At 48.0% G+C, this 18,558-nt stretch overlaps 1 protein-coding gene across 1 annotated transcript; it reads right to left on the reverse strand.

Moving 5' to 3' along the window:
• Positions 1-957: 957 nt before the first annotated feature.
• LOC133510648 (MAGUK p55 subfamily member 7-like) lies at positions 958-18,489 on the reverse strand. The gene is made up of 18 exons (XM_061838799.1): positions 17,976-18,489; positions 17,819-17,869; positions 17,600-17,694; positions 17,051-17,128; positions 16,035-16,115; positions 13,949-14,083; positions 12,673-12,754; positions 11,979-12,064; positions 10,401-10,475; positions 9,955-10,151; positions 9,828-9,886; positions 8,657-8,743; positions 6,197-6,370; positions 3,280-3,360; positions 3,127-3,220; positions 2,886-2,994; positions 1,748-1,891; positions 958-1,489 (listed from the first exon to the last, which is right to left on the reverse strand). The coding sequence occupies exons 1-18, from the start codon at positions 18,061-18,063 to the stop codon at positions 1,259-1,261; spliced, it is 1,947 nt and encodes a 648-aa protein (XP_061694783.1). The 5' UTR covers positions 18,064-18,489; the 3' UTR covers positions 958-1,258.
• Between the last annotated feature and the right edge of the window lie 69 nt (positions 18,490-18,558).

Consider the following 18,558-nt stretch of genomic DNA (forward strand, 5'->3'; position numbering starts at 1 on the left):
GGAGCTCGCACATGTGCACCAAAATGGGGTGAGATCGCCCGCGGCAAAAGTCAAACGTGGTCCCGCTAGGCCCAAATTTTGACACCAAAATCTCACTCGCCCTCGCTGTGACGGGACGCCCGGTTTGGCAAATTGGCAAAGCGGCAGCGACTTTTTGCACTTGCACGCAAATCGAGATGTCCTCATTTGGCTGCGCCGTCTACGAAAATGGAGGCCATCGTGTAGAAAGGGCAAACTTCTTGACGCCTACATCGCTATGGCAAGGCCCGCTGGTGCTTCGATTGGTGGTTTTAACCTTTCTGGGGCCGCAGAAGCACCAAGGAAGCAATTTCAGTGCCGTCTTTCTCTCTTTCGGGCTCTCTCTGTCGTCCAACATGAACATCACTTGGTTGAATCGTTCAAAAAGGACGACGGTAACCCCGTGAAGGAAGATGGCCAGCAGGATGAGCTCCTCTCAAGAAAGGATTAGCCGAGTTTTGCCACGTGATGATGGTAACGAGTGAGCACATTTATTTCAGGGAAGATGACTTTATTTATATGGCGCGTTTCGTACACAAGGAACCTCCTAAATGTGCTTTGCACGAATGCAAAATGTGAAAAGGCAACGTACAGAAATAAAAAATAAACAAAACAGTTTTTTAGAAGACTGCCCAGGCAACGAGCACATTTCTTCTGCAGGACCGGAGGGAATGTTTTCTTGTTTATGTCTCGGAATCGTGCAGTCTGCTCCTAATAATATTTCTCTGGTGCACATTACATGATGTTAATTGAAGTGCAGCAGCTGTCACAATAATTCCATGCTAATGTTTGCGACTTGGCAGGGGAAGCTTACGCTGAGCCGCAAGCTCTGCAACCCCCCCCCCCCCCCCTCCTCCCGAAAACTGGCACTGCGACTTCAATTGCAGCAGTCGTCTGGCTACCTTCTTAACTATTTGTTCAGGGAAAAAAAATACGGAACATTCTTCCGGGATGATCACCGGCCTTGTTTATGAATGGAAAAACTTCTCAAATATGACAGAAACGACAAGCAGAAAGTATTGCACAGTGGACATCCCCATGCTTGCAGTTCAGCCCCCACGGGGTCACATATTTTTCATGTTTTTCTTTTCTTTTTTTTTTACCACAAAACCCACGACCAGAGTTTTATCCCCACTTGTTCAAGAATTGCGGCGGATTTTTGCCCTCGTGCGTTCCGCCAGGTCCCTAATCCACTGGATGACTTGCCGGGGTTGTTTATGGTTCCCCAGTAAGCTCAAGTTTAAATCCAGCCGGCCACGAGACCGCAGCTCCTCCTCGCCTCGGTCGGCGAGGAGCAAAGCCACTCCGTGGGAATCCAACGGACGTCTTCCTCCTCAAGCCGCCGCAGGGCCGCCTTGAGCTCCCCGAAGGCCGTGGCGAGGTCGCCATTGACGATCACCTCGTCAAACGTGTGACCGTGCTGGGTTTCCATGGTTTCGGCCGACTCGATCATATCTTCAAAATCGGCCTCCTGTGAGAGACAGAAAACACCCGACTGTTGTTGATCGATTTTCTCAACGGCGACAAACAACACACACGCACTCATTTGAGATCAAATGGCATCGTGCCACCTTCCAAGCAGCCAAATGTTTCTTTCTTGTTTTGAATTTGTGGAATGAGGACAGATTTTTGCGACCTCATAAGGTCCCGTTTTCTACAGGCCCAGCCAAGACTCGCACCTGACTGCAGACAACATTCAGGGCGGCCTTCGCTTCTGTATTTTTCTTACTGAGAACATCCTGACTTGGTTGGAGTCCTCTTCCTCGCAGATGAATTTTGCTCTTCTCCTGGTGAGGCGCAACTCCTCGATACGCGGCGGTTTCACAAAAACCACAAACGGTTTGAATTCCAGTGTGTAGACACGCTTCAGTTTCTGGTGGGAAAAAGAGCAAATAAATAAGTACTGGGCTTCTTAAACAAACAAAAAAAAAACCCCCAAAAAGTCATAAACGAAGCAAAGAAAGTCACGATATGATCTTAAACTTTCAGTGATAAAGCATCTAAAGTATATGTCGTGAAATTTGAATTTGAATTTGAACGACAAATGTCACGAGGACGTCACCGTGCCCGACTGCGCTAAGCAGAGATGAACCCCGCTCGCGGCTTTTGGTTGACGGTCGCCGAGATCTCGCCGTCAGGTCGTCTCGTCAGGTTGAGGTATCAGACCGCCGATCGAAGCAGAGATTATTTACATATTTGATCGTCGGGAAGGATTTCAAACGCCGGGCCCGAAAGACCAACGAGAACAGCTTGAAAAGGGCCATCCTGGGCTTCTACAGAACACATGATCTTGCAAAGATTTCAAAGATCGACCTCAGAAGAGAAAACCAAAAAAAAAAAAAAGTCAAATCATGAAAGATTACGGCCTTCCTGTTGTTTAAGTCTCGTTGGTTGTTTGTGGTTCTTCCATCTGAACAGGGTTAAAAGTTCTTTTGTGAGAGGCAACAATTGAAAAGCGAGACGCGTGCGTCTTACAAGTCACACGTCTGTCATCTGGGGGAGCCATTTGGGGTGGTTTGGATTTGGGTCTGCAGCGCCCGACAGATTTGATTGGAAACCTTTTCCCCTTTCGAGGACCAAGAACAAATAGTTCCCGAAACTTTTGGTGGAAATCCTTGTTCTCTTTTTGTTTTAGCATTCGCTCCAAAATGTCACATCAAAGTTACATTTTCACTGCGGAAAGCGAGACGTATCATCTTTGCGCGTGCTCAGCCTCGCCGTTCGGAACAAAAAACACATCACCAAAGCGAGACAGGGTCCAGACAGAATCTGCTGTCTCAATCTTCTTTTTGAATCGCTATTTATTTTTGAAGTTCAACTACGCGGTAAACATGATGACGTTCCTTTCAGTGGAGCTGGTTACTTACACACGGGTGAAGATCCAGTAGGCACACTTTGCCCTCTGCTAAAACCCGGTAAACCGAGTCCAGACTTGTTCCATAGTAGTGGCCTCTGTGTGTGCCGTAGTCGACGAACCTTGAGGCAGACGAGCCCGTAAAAGTCAGAAGAGAAAAGGAAAAGTACCTTTTCAAAGACGGCTGACGAGTGTAGAAGGACGTGCGCACGTCAGACGCCAGTTGAACGACTTGACGAGAAACGCGCACGGACCTGCGGTTCAGAATGTCCTCTTCGAATTTGTGGACGGGCACGAAATGATAATCCATCCCTTCGCGCTCTTGGCTTCTCTTCTCTCGTGTGGTGTCTGCGAGGGAAGATGTCGGCAAGGTGACGACAACGGGCCGCGGGAGGGGAAGGCCTTACATGGTACGGCGACACCGTAGAGGTCGGGATCCGAGATCAGGAGCCTCCTCTTCAGTTCGTTGACGCCGACGCCGCTGGGCCCTCGAGACAAAGAGCAAAACAACTCGCTGAATCTTGACGTTGACGAGCGCCGGACCGTTGATGACCGCCGAGTTATGCGGCGCGCTTTCATGCCGTCGTACTGCATCAGATGAGCGTACTTGTCTTGGGAAAGTAGTGACATTAAGTCGGGCGAGTCGCCAGGGAAGGCGCGAGTACCGAACACACTTGGCCGATAACGCTGATTCTGATCCCGGTTCTGCGAATGCGCACACCCGCCAATTGCCGTTCAGTCGCCTTTCTATTGACTGTGCCCCAAAAACCCAACTGAGGTGAAAAACTGTCAGCACTTCCACGAAGGGAGACAGACAAACGCTGTCCGAGCACAACTTAAGGGAGGCGTGCCCACACTGAAAAATAATGTTGAACATTCGTCATCTTGAGCGCAAACATTTTCATGTTCTAACAAAACGAATCAGACAGCTGTCACTGCATTAATTCTCTCCACCGAAGCCGCACTGCAACCCTCAAAGGAAATAAACAATATGATTGCCAAAACTACGAAAGTGTCATCACAGTCCTAACAGTGTTAACAAAGGCATTTGTTGTACATTCACGTTTGACTATCTTGGATTGATTTTTAATTAAAAACAAAACAACGCTGGTTCATGTAAGATTAGAATTTTCCCCACAAAAGTGCCATTTTTTTCTTTGAATTTTCCTCTTTTCCAGCACTTGTCCGCAGCTTATGATTCCACTCCTGTCGCCCGAAAGGTACGCGAAGATATTAAATATTGCTGTCGAGGGCACTCCCACACCCGCGCAAAGTACAACAACAACAACGACGACGACATGAGACGTTTTGGCAAAAAAAAAAAAAAAAAAAAAGCAAAAGTGAAGACGAGAGCGCAAATCTGTGGTTCTCTTGAGAGTGTGCAGAATTTGTGTATCGTGTGAATATATCATTATTCCGTCCATCAATGCGCACCAGCGGTTTCTGCGACACTAAATCCAGCGTCACGCACGTTTAGCGATCATCGTGGTACATCTGTGTTTGCCATCAAAATAAAAGAAGCCAGTCAGACAGAGGAGCTCTGATTTCACGCTGTTTTTAGTCTGCGAATGTTGACTTCTTTTTGCCTGTGCCCTTCTAACTCTCTGGAAAATCCATAGCGTCGCGTATAAATGTAACATCTGCAAAGTTACATGGTATCGATGTCACGACTGTGTAGGATGAACACGGCCGCGCAGGCGGGCAGGCAGGCAGGCCGTCAGGAGCGTCTGGGATTTTCCCTCTCAAATTGGTTTGTGCAGGCCTCCATTGCATCAGACTCCTTGGAGCAGAATTCCCGAGATAGCTGCCTTCGCCGTCACAGCCTCGGACGGGCTCAGAACATAACAAAAAGAAGGCGCATCGGGCCGCTGGCCTTTTTTCCCAAAGTTACACGAAGCTTAACGCCGGTCGTCGTTGTCACCAACTTCCTGCCAATCAGCCCCGATATCGTCCTACTTTGAAGTACCCTTGCTGTCTTGGTTTTCCCGTCCTTAGCTCTCAAGGCGGCGATATTCTCAATATTGACCTCTGGCTGTCCGTGCAGACGGTGAAATCCTGCCCAGAGTGCGAGCGGGATCCGAAGCAATTTTAAAACCATTCAAATCCGGGTGGTGCGCTTGGCCGAGGCCTCACTAGTGCACACACCCTCACGTACGACACCCACCACTATTTCAAGAACCTCCGATTAGCCCCAGATAAAGTTCAAATGTTTTCCTGACATTTTCGCAAGCACTTCCCAGAGTAGCGACCCGAAGCATCAGCGAGAGCTCACCATTTGAAGGTAACGCTCAGAAGGAGGGTGCAATTTCTTTTTCCCGAGGCACGAGATGCAACATAGAACGGTCGTCATCAAGTGGAGGAAAGACCACACAACAGTGACGTTAGACGTCTCTCCAAAGTCGCTGATAGAAGAATGCAGAGAACTGCTGCCAGGAGCATGCCGAGAGGTCGCCAGCAACACTCCAGGAGCGAGCTGGAGGAATTTCTTGTTAAGTACCGTAAGAAAGTCTTTCCTACACGCGACCGCAATCACCCGTCACCATGCCTGAACGATGTATCGTACAAAGAGAAGAAAATAAACACACATCTGGGAAACTCTGCTATGCTCCGGTGACTGCTTGAACCTTTTGTGCCCCGAGTCCAAAAAGGATTTTTGGCGCAACACAACAGCCTAAGGAGGGAATTCTGCGTAGTTCCAATCAAAGGCTACAAAACCATCGCCGCAATTGACGCTCAATAGGAAGCCAGCTTGCTAGAAGTCGCCTTCAACGGCACGTGCGCTGCGACGCACGTCCAAAGGGAGGCCAGGATTGACTCAAACCGACCGACTGTCAGTCAAGTCGCCGTGTTGGCGTCGCCTGAATGGAGAGACCAAATGGACGACTGGCTTTTTTCCACGTAATTGACCAAAAACTCTCGATTTCCACCGCATCTGTTTTCTTTTCCAATTGTCTGAATTGACTCCTTTTCTACACTCTCCGTGTTTGTCGCGTGTTCCGTTGGGCTGCGATTACCCACAGTCGGCTTGTAAAATGAAGTTCGGGAAGCTCCCTTGGGACAGCGAGACCTCAACGATCCACAAAGGAGACCTGCACGATTGCCACAGGAGCAAATCTGGGATGCAACTTGGAATAAGAACAACTATTGTGACGTGACAGTGTTGATGGGAGAAACTCAAAAGCAATCAATCTTAATCGATCCCGTCGGCTCAACTTCAGCTTCGATAATTGTGTGTCGGATCAGGTCTAAATACAGTTGCAAAACATATACAGGTGAGTAAAACGAGCGTTCGCAAAGAAGTACCAAAGTTGGATTCATACTTACCGAGCAAAACCACCAGATGGTGCCTGTCTTGGGGAGCTTTCCGGTATGGGATGACCTCTACGTAGGTGGGAGGACAAACGGAGTCACCAACTCCCGAACTCCACCTTCTGGACCGAGCTGCTTCTTTGGCCCAGTTGCTCTTCTTGCCCAATCGGAAACTTCGTCTTGAACCAGCTGAGATAGAAAGCGAGACTTTTGAGCGTTGCCAGTCGACCTCTGGGCCCCGCTGTAGGTGTCCATCCAACCATCCGTACGTAGCCATCATTGATTGATTGATTGATTGATCCTGTTATGAGTCACGGATGGGTTGGCGTCCCAGCTGACTTTGGGCAAATTAGGTTCAAAAAAAGTCTCAGCGCATAAAATTTCCATCTTGCCGTAGTACAGAGAAATACTTTGTCGAACATTCTGACGGGATTTTACACACAAGTGTAAGTAGTGTTTTTACACTTTACCCAAACAAGAACATAAAAGCAAAAAGAAAACATCTCGATGCTCCCTCACCTCTCACTTTGTACTTCAACGTGATTTCCATTATTTCATTTTTGGAGCCGCTGGAAATTGAGGTAATCTGGATATGACGGCTGTAATTCCTCTTAAATTAAGGATTAAATCTACTCATTAATCAGTTTTTTTTTTTTTTTTTTTGGGGGGGGGGGGGGGTTGTTTCATTTGGAATCCACTGTGGTGGGAAAAGAAATGTGCAATGACAAACAAAAAAACTGTTTCAACGTTTGGAGTGGCTGTAGAACCTTCGCGCGAGTGTGACCTAAAGACCCGCTTCAAAGATCATTGACAGTGGCTTGAAACCGTTAGCAGCCAAAACCTGCTGCCAACCAGAACAGAGAAAAAACAACGTGAAAAAATGACAACCCGGGGGAGGGGGGGGACCCCCCCAGGATAAAAGCGCGCCAAGGGTGATTTGTACGCATTCTGACGGCCAGCGTCTTCCATGCGCTTGCGGTTTGGCCCGTCTTTGGCTTTTGGCGGCGCGCCCTCTTTCGTGACGTGAGGTACCGCGGCGCAGCGATGCCGAGCTTTCTTTGACGTCGGCTCGAATTTGACTTTGTAACTTTGTCGGTCTGTTTCCTCTCTTATGCGCCGTGACACGCGGAGCGGAGATTTCAAACGCTTGTTTACATGGCACCAAAGTTAAAGATCTGGCAACGTCACCCAATTGCGCAATCAAGTTGAAGGTGAAAACGTCTCGTTCTTGTCAGTTTTAAGTCACCGTGGCAGCGCAATTGCCGTCCGTCTCCGAGATGCTGTGAACCGGAAACACTGCTGTTATTTCCATTTTACAGGGCGGAAGTGAAGACCCACACGACGAGTCGCTGAACACGCTGCGAGGTCAGGTTAGACTTCCGTGCCCCCCTTTCAAGCACACAAATCCAAATGTAGGTTTGCTGGCCTTGACCCTGGAACGACGTCAACCAGAGATTCCGCCACGTTCAAAACAAACAACAAGTAAACTCGACAAAAAGTTGAAATGGTCACAAGAGTCGAGCTGCAGTCGTAGGTGACGAAAGGGGCCACCCGATTCAGACGCCTGCCCGGTGAACGTCCCAGCGGGAGGAGACCCCGGGGGCCGCCCAGGACACGCCGGGGAGACTACGGATGGGCCGGGAGCGCCTTGGGGTCACCTCGGATAAGCGTGGGTGGAAAAGGGTGAGGGCTAAAGTGAGGAGACACGGATGGCGTCAGTGGTACACACGCCTGCCTTTGGCGCGGGCGCCGGGGGATCGATTCCTGTCGGTATCTGCCCTGCGACCAGTTCAGGGTGTCGTCCGCCTTTTGCCCAAAGCTAGCTGGGATAGGCTCCGGCCTTCCCGCGACCCTTGTGAGGAGAAGTAGTTAATGGATAAGGACCCGTCTAAAGTGCTGCAAGGAAGATGATAATGATTGTGGGAAACGTCTACTATGCAAAGCTGTAACCTCGTTCACATTCCAGCCAGATAAGCGGACGACGGATTCGTAAAACGACGAAAAGTAGCGTTTGAGTTCAAGCCAAATATGTAAGAGCAGTATTCCCCCCTTTATCAACTGTACCTCAAGTTTTCATTTCCCTTGTGGTCCCTCTCATCACCCTGAACCAAAAACAATGCAGACTCTTGGCCGTATATTGCTCCAAACGACGTCAAAGTAGGATTTGTACTGCAGGACAATATTTCAGTCCTCACGTGCACTCCTTTCCTGACAATTGGCACCGGCGTCCTTTGCAACGAAGACCGACGGGGGAAGTAGCGATCTGAAACCACATTTGCTCTTCTCGTCCTTTCCTTGAAATCGCTAAAGCGGTGAAATGCTTCTTCAGATGAGGCGGCCCCACGGACGTCTTTTTCTCGGTGACCGCTCTCGTGACTTGTCATGTCCAATTGCCCTGACTGGTATTGTCTTCTGTTGCACGAGTCCTCTTTCCAGTATCGTCGGGATTGATGTGGAACGAGTCAAACATCTTACCGACGCGGATTCCAGTTACAGCTCCATAGTCAACATCCTCCTCGGCTGGAAAAACGAGAGTGGGGGGGGAATCATCAACATAAACCTCTGAAATTTCACGCTTCAAGTATTAGCACATGTTCGAACTCAAACGTAGCAGCCTCTTTTGCTTTGGAAATTCGAATAATAGTCGGACTGAGCGATGCTCGCCAGAATTGAGAAACATTAACGAGCTTGCAAAGCGGTTCCTCCGCATGTTGGGGGGAAAAAATGGAGCGGGAACATTGCGAGATGATTTGTTTTGGCGAGTAAGCTGTCCCAAAATGGAAAGCCCAACGCCCCAAAAGTGGCACAATTTTGGACTTGAAACAACGTTTTTATCAAGATTTTTATGGCCGAAAACAAAACAAAACAAAACGATATCTGATCACAAGATGGAGTAATGTCTTTTTAAATGACCTGTTCAGTTACTGTGTAATACCTGTGTACTTAATTGCTCCAAACGAGTGATATTTGTCAGTGAGGCACGGTGACAGACACGTCTAAAATTACATGCCAAGAAGTACACACAATAATTCATGTGCTCGCTTTTTGTATGTTGGTTTGCTGTGTGATTTTTTTTTAATGGATATGAGGTGCTCCATAAATCTTGCAAATCGCCACTCTGGTCAGGTTAGGTCATGTATCCGAAAGGCTTCTGTCTTTCTTTTTTTTTTATTCAAATGTTTATTTTTCAATTGAACGTTGAAGAAAAGCTTCGTTCTACTCGCGCGCGCGACAGCCGCAATGACGTCAGCGCGGTGACTGCCTTGCGTGCTTTGCATTTCTACCCGAGCGCAATCCACGCGTACGCTTTTGAAAATGTGCTGCAGTACTTCTCCAAGTCAGAGGTGTCGCTACATTTTGGCCATTTCCAGGAGCCGTTTTTACTTTCCTTCCCGACCGAGAAACAAATGAACAACGAAATGAGCGAGCGGAGGCGCGTTTGCACGAGCGGCTAAACGTATAAAGGAAAGCGACGTTACCTTTGCCCTCGTTTGCGCCGCATGTGGAGGAAAAGACAACAGTGAGTACAACGGAACACGTGTTCTGACCTGACCCCAACCCCGGCCACGTTGTACTGGCTGGAATTCAAAAGCGTTTTGCTGGTTTCACCGGCGACGTTGCGGGACGAAAAACGTTCGGCGCTCACCTGCCGCCTTGACCTGGCGGTGCCGGAACAAGGTTTGGGGTCGTTGTAGCGCGACTCTCCTGTCAATTGTTCAATGGTCGGTGAGTGACGGCAAATGAAAGTCAAAACGGCCAAGCCGGGCCGTCACCTCTCGTGGAGTTGCTGCGAGGGGACGAGCCCCGCCCGCGTGTCGCCGCAGCCCACGCGGCGGGCCTGCCACCAGGTGTCGTCCTCCGTGGCGACGATCTGGAGGATGTCGCCTCTTTTAAAAGAAACGGCTGCGTCCTTGCACGGGACGGCGGGATCCTCCCGCGGGTCGTAGTCAAAGAGAGCCCTGACGAACGCCTGCGACGACGACAATTACCTTCGCCACCGACAAATATTGAGATCTACTTCATTAGCTCGTCATCGTTTGATCCTTTTCACATACGTCAACGGGACGAAGAAAAATAATCATATTCATTGACGATTGTTTGCAATATCTTGAAATTTGGAAAATTTCTCTTCTTGGCGGCATCGAACACGACATGAGCAAATTATTTGTCTTTACCGCAAGCGTTCGGCCACTTGTTGACGTGACGCCATCTATCGTACCTTTTTATTCCATGACACTTCTTGCTTGGAGAAGGCGGGAACAATTGTGAAAGTTACGTCGTCCCGGGAGTGTGCCTGCACATAACAAGTTGGCAAATATTTCTGGATGCTTTGTTAATTATTATTACTTACGATCAATACTCCTTCTGTGTCGGATGCATAATATTAGCCTAGCATAAAAAAAAAATCAGACATCTGTCAAAAAAGTCAAATAGTACCCGCAGATGGGGGAAAAAAAAAGACCATTTCAAAGGTCCTTGTGAACATTGACGCCGGCCAAACATTTCAAAAAGACTGTGTTAGGGTTAGGGAAAAAATATGACTCCAAAGCAATTTGGGGTTTTTTTTTTTTTTGGTATAAATGGTGATGCAGAGTGCGCTCTCACATGTTTGCTGGTCATCTGCGATATGCACTGAAAGACAAAACAATTTTTGACCGTGGTCCATATTTCCTTGAAATCTTATATTCAAATATAAATTCAACAAACTACTCTTCAGCAATCCCAACAGGTGATTATGGTCTAACTTCTTTTTTTTTTTTTTTTTTTTTAAATGCGGCTGCACTAAAATATTTTCCATGCATATCATTCTTTTCCTTTGCCGTGTGTCTAAACATCTGCATTTTCCAAGAACAATAATACACATTAAAGGTCAGGCATATTTTATGCAAACGATGAGAAACGACACTTTCTTGGCATATTCTTTTAAGTTTCAGAATCCATTCAAATGTTCTTTTTTTTTTTATCCACTCAGGGCAAACAATTTCTTGGCTGTGTAGCTTCAAATTCTTAGTTTGATATTTTTGTTGAATCTATAAAGAAGAAAAAAAATCAACATGAAATTAATCTTGTTGACACGTATTGTTTTTGTAGCCAAAACAGGAAATACTTCATTGCTCTGTCTTGTGTTGACCAAAACTAATTAAAAAAAAAAAAAAAACTCAACGAGACATTTTGTTTCTTGACTTTGTCAAAAGCGCCAATGGGCCAAACGCGTCGTATATTTCTGGTTCATTACAAAACAAGCATATTTTGGCGGAAATTACTGCATGAAAAATAGAGGGAAAAGATTTTGTTAAGGTTTGAAAATGAACACAAATGAAATCCGACACGGGTGCTCGCTCGTCATCGGATACGCTGGGTGCGCACCCCCCCCCCCCAAAAAAAAGAACAAAAAAAATAATTCAACATTGTAAATCAAATTAAAATCTTGGCAAATGGACTCCAGAGTTAAATGCACGTGAACTACACATAACAAATGTACTGCAATTAAAAACTACAAAAAAAAGTTGAAGCCGCTGTCGCGTCGAGCAAAGGTTGAAACATTTCATTTTGGGATTCTCTTCTGATAGCACCAGAGGAAGAAACGTGTCCCACATTTTGGTCTAAAGATGCCCAAAAAGTATGAAACAGCACCAAATTTGAATGAATTTAAAAAAAAAAAAAAAAAAACAATCTCCATGTATGCACAATAAAGCAATCAAATAACAACAATAGGATTGTAGTAACCGTTGTGGCTTGGGAAGATGCTTTCAAGTAAAAAAAAAAAAAAAAAAAAAAGACTGAAAATGCGACCAACCAGCAGAGGGAGAATCTCTTTTGGCTTCCTGCGATCCAGCGACACGCCGTTGACTTCTTTGAGCTGGTCTCCTTCATGAATCAGACCTTCACAGCGGAACACGAGCAGATTTTCATCAAGTGCAAGAAAGTACAGCGGAACCTCAAAAAGGGTCTTCTTTGCTCAACCACTTTTTTCTTTTCCTCCCGGGAAAGAAAAAACAAACAAACCAGAAAAAAAGAAAAAAAAACTACGCGTGTTCAAAGTGGTTCTTGCTTGAAAAACGGCCGACGATGGAACAGGTTGAACTTGTCGAATATTTACAATCACAAATCTTTGTCCGTCGTGAACGGCGAGTTCGGACGAGCTACGGACTTCGGGAGATGAGATGGAATGATGGCTAACGAGGACCAGAACCAACCGCTCGCTGGCTGCGTTCCGTCTTGACGCACGAAAATGACGATATTGGGATCGTCGTTAACAGATAAGGTGACAGGGAGCCGGCCTTCGACTCCGATCAGTCGCGATGCCCTTGCGACGACAGCCGATCTTGACGACGGCGAAAAGTGACATTGAATTGCTAGTCACGTTTCAAAAACAGATGTTCAAAACGGATCTACAAGAACAACAAACTCTTTTCTTGACTGAAAAGGACTTTGGAGTCCACAAAGGTGCACGGTTGCCGCTTTTAGGTACTTGCGGTACTTAAGCTTACCACTCCTGTGGGCAGCACCTCCTCGCATGACCCTCGCCACAACAATCGCGCCCGTGGATTGATCCCTCTTAATTGTGGCGCCCTGGAGGTGGTTGACATGTGGAGGAGCAGATGCAACAAGTACATGTCGAGTCAAGATTATTTGCATCGACGGGGAACAATTTCGACAGCTGCCGTAACGGAACACCGGAGAAGCTTCTCCAAATCTGCAGTTTTCTCGATAGACGGCGGGAAAAAAGCATCTCGTGCACTTGACGCCAACGAGCAAAGACTCGGGGTGGAGTCCCGTTGTGTGGAAAACTCAAACATGTCGAATCCATCAAAACCGGCCAGACAGAAGTCGCGCACTTTCCAATTTGGTTTTGGGACGGATACAAACTCATGTTCTGTTCCCCATTATCCGTGCACGGTAGAGAGAAAAACCATTTCGTCCGAATGCTCATCGGATTGGTGATGAGCAGCAGCCATTTTGAAAAATCCTGCCGCCCGATGTCCAAAACACTTCACGGGAAGTACGACTATATGATAAAGAAACAAATACATGTAGCGTCCCGTGGGGATTCGATACGTTGCTGGGATTTTCTAATCAACTACTGGACCTGCTCATGGAACAAAATCTGGTAAATGTTACGCACAGCAGACAATCACGACAAGTACTGCATATAGTCCTTGATCCGCATTTAAATCCGCAAAGTTCAGGTCCGTTTTTTTTTTTTTTTTTTTTCCCAATTAGAAGGAAAATAAGAAATTTAGAGGCCATTGTGGCCTTGCTGGATTTGTCTTCTTTGAACTTTTGTGCCGCTTCAGTCCAGTTCCACGTGATCCGGGAAATTTCCAGACAAGTGCAATAGTTTTGGAACAAGGCGGAATAAAAGGTTCCGGTAGGACCAAGAGAATTAGTCATGATTAAAGACCGGCCCTGGACGTTAATTAGTCTCAGACGCTGCAGAGGAATGATCTCAGTCAACGTTCATTTCGTCGCACGAACGACTGATTTCAAGTCAGATTGCCCAAAATGACATCAAAATCGGCAGATTTTCCTTCTCGTCTCATTGTCGCTGCGGCGGGTGCAACCTTTTCTTTGCCGTTTTCAAATTTGACTTTGAGTGTCTTGTCGCAGGTCGAATTTCGAGTCGAAATGCGCGCAAAAGTAGCACAAATTGGCGGCATCTCTTGTTTGAGTTCAATTGCCAAGGGAGAAAAACGTAACTTTTGCAGAAATGACTTTTGTTTCAATGTCAAATATAGAAGAGTACATTTCGTTTGAACTACTGACCAGGGGCTCCTTGGTTTTGACCAGACTGACAATCTTGACCGAATCTTCGTCGTCGTCGATTACGCCGTCAGGCACCGGAGGGAGAGAAGGCCCATAATCCCGCTGCGCTACTGCGTCATGGACGGACAAGAGACTCTGCACGAGAACAAAAGCGCACGTGGAAGGTGAACGTTTGTGGAAATTGTGGTTACTAACAAGCCGACGATAGCGTTGCACATACTTGCAATTGTCCTCACAATCGGGACATCCCCTTTCTGACGTGGCTGCTCTTTTATGACAAATAGGCACGCTTGCCAAAGTTACCCGTGTCGATTTGGAACCCGCAGCCGGGGAAAGACGCAACTACGGGAAACCTCGTGGGCCAATTCTTCGAGGTGCTTGGGAGATAAGTGCAGACGTTTGGACGGGTTCGTCTGGCCCGTCTGATCCGTGCATGACAGCGCATTAGGGCAAATGACTGAGAAATGCGCCAAACGGGGTCAGGTCAAAAATGTTCAGGCAGCCGTCGGGCCACCCGGGAGGACTCCTGACGCCGCCGAGCGTCACTTCTTACGTCGTGTGCGGAGTGCAAAACGGTCGAATCCAGACGTTGCGATCATTCCTCAGGGTGGTGTTCCGCATGTGGGTTTGTTCTGTACTGAAAGCAGTCGACGGAAACTTCACTAATACCACAAATAGTATGATAAGCAACAGTGACGCAGTACTTGTGCCAGTCGCGTGCCATCAACGCGAGACGCGTGCCTGTCGCTGCAATTCGCCAGTTTTTGAAAAAACAAACAATGATTGCGGCCATCTGGAACCACGCCGCCTGTCTCCTGGAATGCGCGCGGACCTGAACTCCTGCCAGGAAACGAGCGGGTTCAAACAAAGCCGCTGGACCTCGGTTCACTCATCGGCCCTCCGCGTCACTTAACACCAATAGACACAAGTGAGAGGGCAGCCTTGATCGGAGACAGAAGCCTCTCGTTTGGAGGGGGTTCCGTCAGCAATCAATCCCGACAAATTTCACACTTCACGTGAGGGAGCTGTCGGAAACCAACAATTGCGTGTGTGTGTGTGTGTCGAGGTTCTGAACACCAACAATGCAGCAGACGTACTCGGACTTCAGCTACGATGTTTTCCTCATCTTAAAAACTTCAATTCTTCATTGACCGTGAAGATGTTTTATGTTTGCGCGACGCTGACAGATGGAATGCCCGCAATCATCAGATCCTGACGCGTCCTTGAAGAGAAACAAACCAACCAACCAGTAAAAGAAATGCGAGTGACTCAGAGGCCAATTTGGGATCGATTCGCGGATACTAAAAGAAACAAACGGTTTGCTGAGCGCCAAGAAGTCTTTTCAACGATAAAGTCGGCTCCAGAAGACCAAAGTTCAAGACGGCCTCCTTTTCAATTTCGCCGACCGGACTGGCCCAAAGTCAGGAGAGCGGAGCGCAAAAACAGCTACGTAGCGCCGCGCTGGACGCTCGGTGCCGCCATTTGACGGCAACGTTTGTTGTTTTTGACCTTTGACCTGGTTTGAAGCAACTGACGTGAAATGACTTGCAATGCAGTTTTTCATGGCAAAATAGAAAGGCGTCCTCATCAGATTTAAACGTGTGTTATGATCCTTAATAAATATTCTCAGTCCAATACGCGGTTGATCATCTGAGTGTAGCACAGGAATGCATTGGCATTTCATTCTTGACATTAAAGAAGAGCATTTTAGGGAAAAGATTGGCTGGCAACCAGTTGAGCGTGTGCCGCTCCTCCTGCCCGAAGACAGCTGGGGTAGGCTTCAGCACTCCCGGGACACTTGTGAGGACAAGCGGCTCAGAAAACTGACAGACGGATGGACTTTGGGGACAGAAAAATGCCAGCTTCGTTGGTGTGAAGCTCATCTTGAAGCCCATCCAAGCCGCTTATCCTCACAAGGGTCGCAGGAGTGCCGGAGCCCAACTTCGGGCAAAAGGCGGACGACGCCCTGGACTGGTCGAGGGTCAGTCGCGGAACACGTACGGTATACAGACAACCGTCACTGAGTGGGACCTGAACCCGCACCAAAGTCAGGCAAGCGGAGCAGCAGACCATCAGTGACTCGCACCTTGAAGTGAGCTTTCGAAAAGAGGGCGAAAAGTTCTCGGACGTCCCGGTTCCAATTATGGTGGCTCAGATCTTCAAATAACTGGAAATAGAGCAGACAGAGAGCGAATGTTCAGAGTTGGAAATTCCCCTCGATGACGGAATTCAGCGCGAAGAAGTTCAGTTCTCGTCCGACTGGAGCCTCGCGAGGTCCAAAACGGGCGAGGCGGAAGGAAAGCGGAAGGTTTAGTGAAACGCAGACGACGGCGACACGTCATCAGCGTTTGAAACGGCCCCGTTCACCTCGCCGCGGCCACCTTTGGAAAAACGAAACTCGGGCGACAGATAAAAAGGAGCGGCCTTGACCCAAAGCCTCGTCGAGCGTGTTACTATAATGACTTCTACTGCTTCAAGATGTGCAGGCGCGCTCTTGAGACACACAGCATGAAGGTCATTAGTTTCCACAGGAGCCTCTCTGAGGGGAAACAGGCCCACGCTTTGGCCGCTCCGGTCGGTCCCGATGATCGAAGCCAGGCGGAGAGCGGCTGTCGGACCCGATCGCGGGCAGAAAGGTCGCCTTGGCAAGTTCGTAGAAGGAGTTCTGATCGAGATACGTGCCGGGAAGGCCCGCTTGACATCAGGAAGAGAGGATGGGAGGATATCGAGCGGATCTGGAAGCGCAAACGGCGGTTCCGGAAGACGACGCACGACGCAGATGGCGTGCGACCGCGTGTGCGGGCGCTCTCACCGGCTCTTTAAATGGGGAAACGAATCGGAGTCCTCCAAAGTGAAACATTACACGAAATGAGCTCCGCAGCCCGCACGCCGTCCTCAGTGACCGAACGCGCATCGAAAAATGACGCTCCATCTGCTTCCGGACACAATTCCGAGTTAAACAGATACGGCTTTCCCTTGAAAGTCCCGCGCCTGCGGCATTTGGACCATGACAACGTTTTCCCGATGCCGCTGCGTTGGTTTCGTCATCTCCAAGCGCTCTGTCTGTGTGTCCGGCAAAGATGTTTGGGGAGAGCCGCTTACATGCGAGGCCAGACCGCTTGCGTGCTGCTGGACGGGCGCCGCTCCTCGCTTCGCAAAGCGCCGCAGCCGCTCGTGGATCTGCAAAGTTAATACGCAAAATGGCCATTGAACGTCGTAACATGTCACCGTAACCGCTACGTTGCGTTGACGACGGAACCTCGATTTGAGGATCCCACGATGGTCACTCACGGTGCCGGAACTGAACACCCGGCCAGTCCAGTTGCGCTTTTTTTAGTATGTGATATCACGTGAACTGCGATTGGCCGGCTGTTCAGCCCGCTGGCGCTGACGGTGAATTTTAGACAGCGAAGTGTAGCAACTATTGAAAATGTGCTGAGTTTACATTTCAAATTCAAATCCTGGGGGCACTAACCGACTTTCCATACATTTGCTTCTGAGCGTATGCGGCGAAAAAAACTTTTGGGCACGTGACCTTACATTTATGGTCTTTTAAGAAGAATACAATATGTTTACACATTGAAAATGATCTCAAAAAGAGGTTTTTTCGCCAATTACGCAAGAATGTGGACAATCCAAAGGTGTCCTGACCTTAAAAAGCAGGTGGAGCTTTTTCTCCATCAAGGTGCTGTGGAGGAAGCGGTAGTCCTCCTCTTGCTCGCTTTGAGACAAAGTGGCGGACATCACTCAAGGAAACAACAGAGTGACAAAATAAACACATTCAAGTCAAGTCAAGTCAAGTCAAGTCGCTGATGGTTGACGAGAAGACAAAATGGAACTTTGTAGGCGTTATCCCGTGTTCTGGATCACCTGCTTCGATTCTTCCAGAAATATTTCTGTTCCTCACGGTGAGGAATGGAACTGAAAATGAATGAAAACAATAATTTAATCGACAATCATACATTTGAACCAATTCAAGATGCCATCAAATACTGTCGTGTACTGGACTGCAGGGAAACAAACCAACTTTTGAGATATTGCTGCCCCCTGTTGTTTGTGTGAGATAATTCAGCAACGGTCCAATTCAGAATGACGAGTGTTCTGTCGTAACTCATCCTTTTTTCTTTTTTCTTTTAAATATCAGATGTCCACCCCAAAAAAAAAAAAAAAAAAAAAGATATTCCGCGGACTTGGTTTCTTTTAAGATGTTTTGTTAATTTCCTGAAGAAATTTGTGCATTCAAATTGTTGATCAATTTGGTACCGTCCTGACTTTCGGGTGAGCGCGTTGTGATGGTGTTGCAGAAGTGCTCTGCGTCATATCGTGAGGGGTCTTGACATTCGTCCTTTGGCACGTAAGGTGCGGTGACGTCACAATCGCAAAGCTCACCCAGCATAATCAACATTTGGGTAAATGTCCATTATTAATTTCGCAGTGGATGCTCCATTGTGAGGGCCGCTCGGTGTGCACGACAACCCCGAGTCAGGCAAAATCGTGCAAAATCGTCACGCTTACCGGTCCTGATGCGGCGGAAGAAGCAGTTCGTGGTTCTCTTCACCCCCCCACCCCCCACCCCCCCCCCCCCCTCCGAGATGAGATGGAAAGATGCT

This window comes from Syngnathoides biaculeatus, chromosome 13, assembly GCF_019802595.1.
Source record: "Syngnathoides biaculeatus isolate LvHL_M chromosome 13, ASM1980259v1, whole genome shotgun sequence".
NCBI classification, from domain to species: domain Eukaryota; kingdom Metazoa; phylum Chordata; class Actinopteri; order Syngnathiformes; family Syngnathidae; genus Syngnathoides; species Syngnathoides biaculeatus.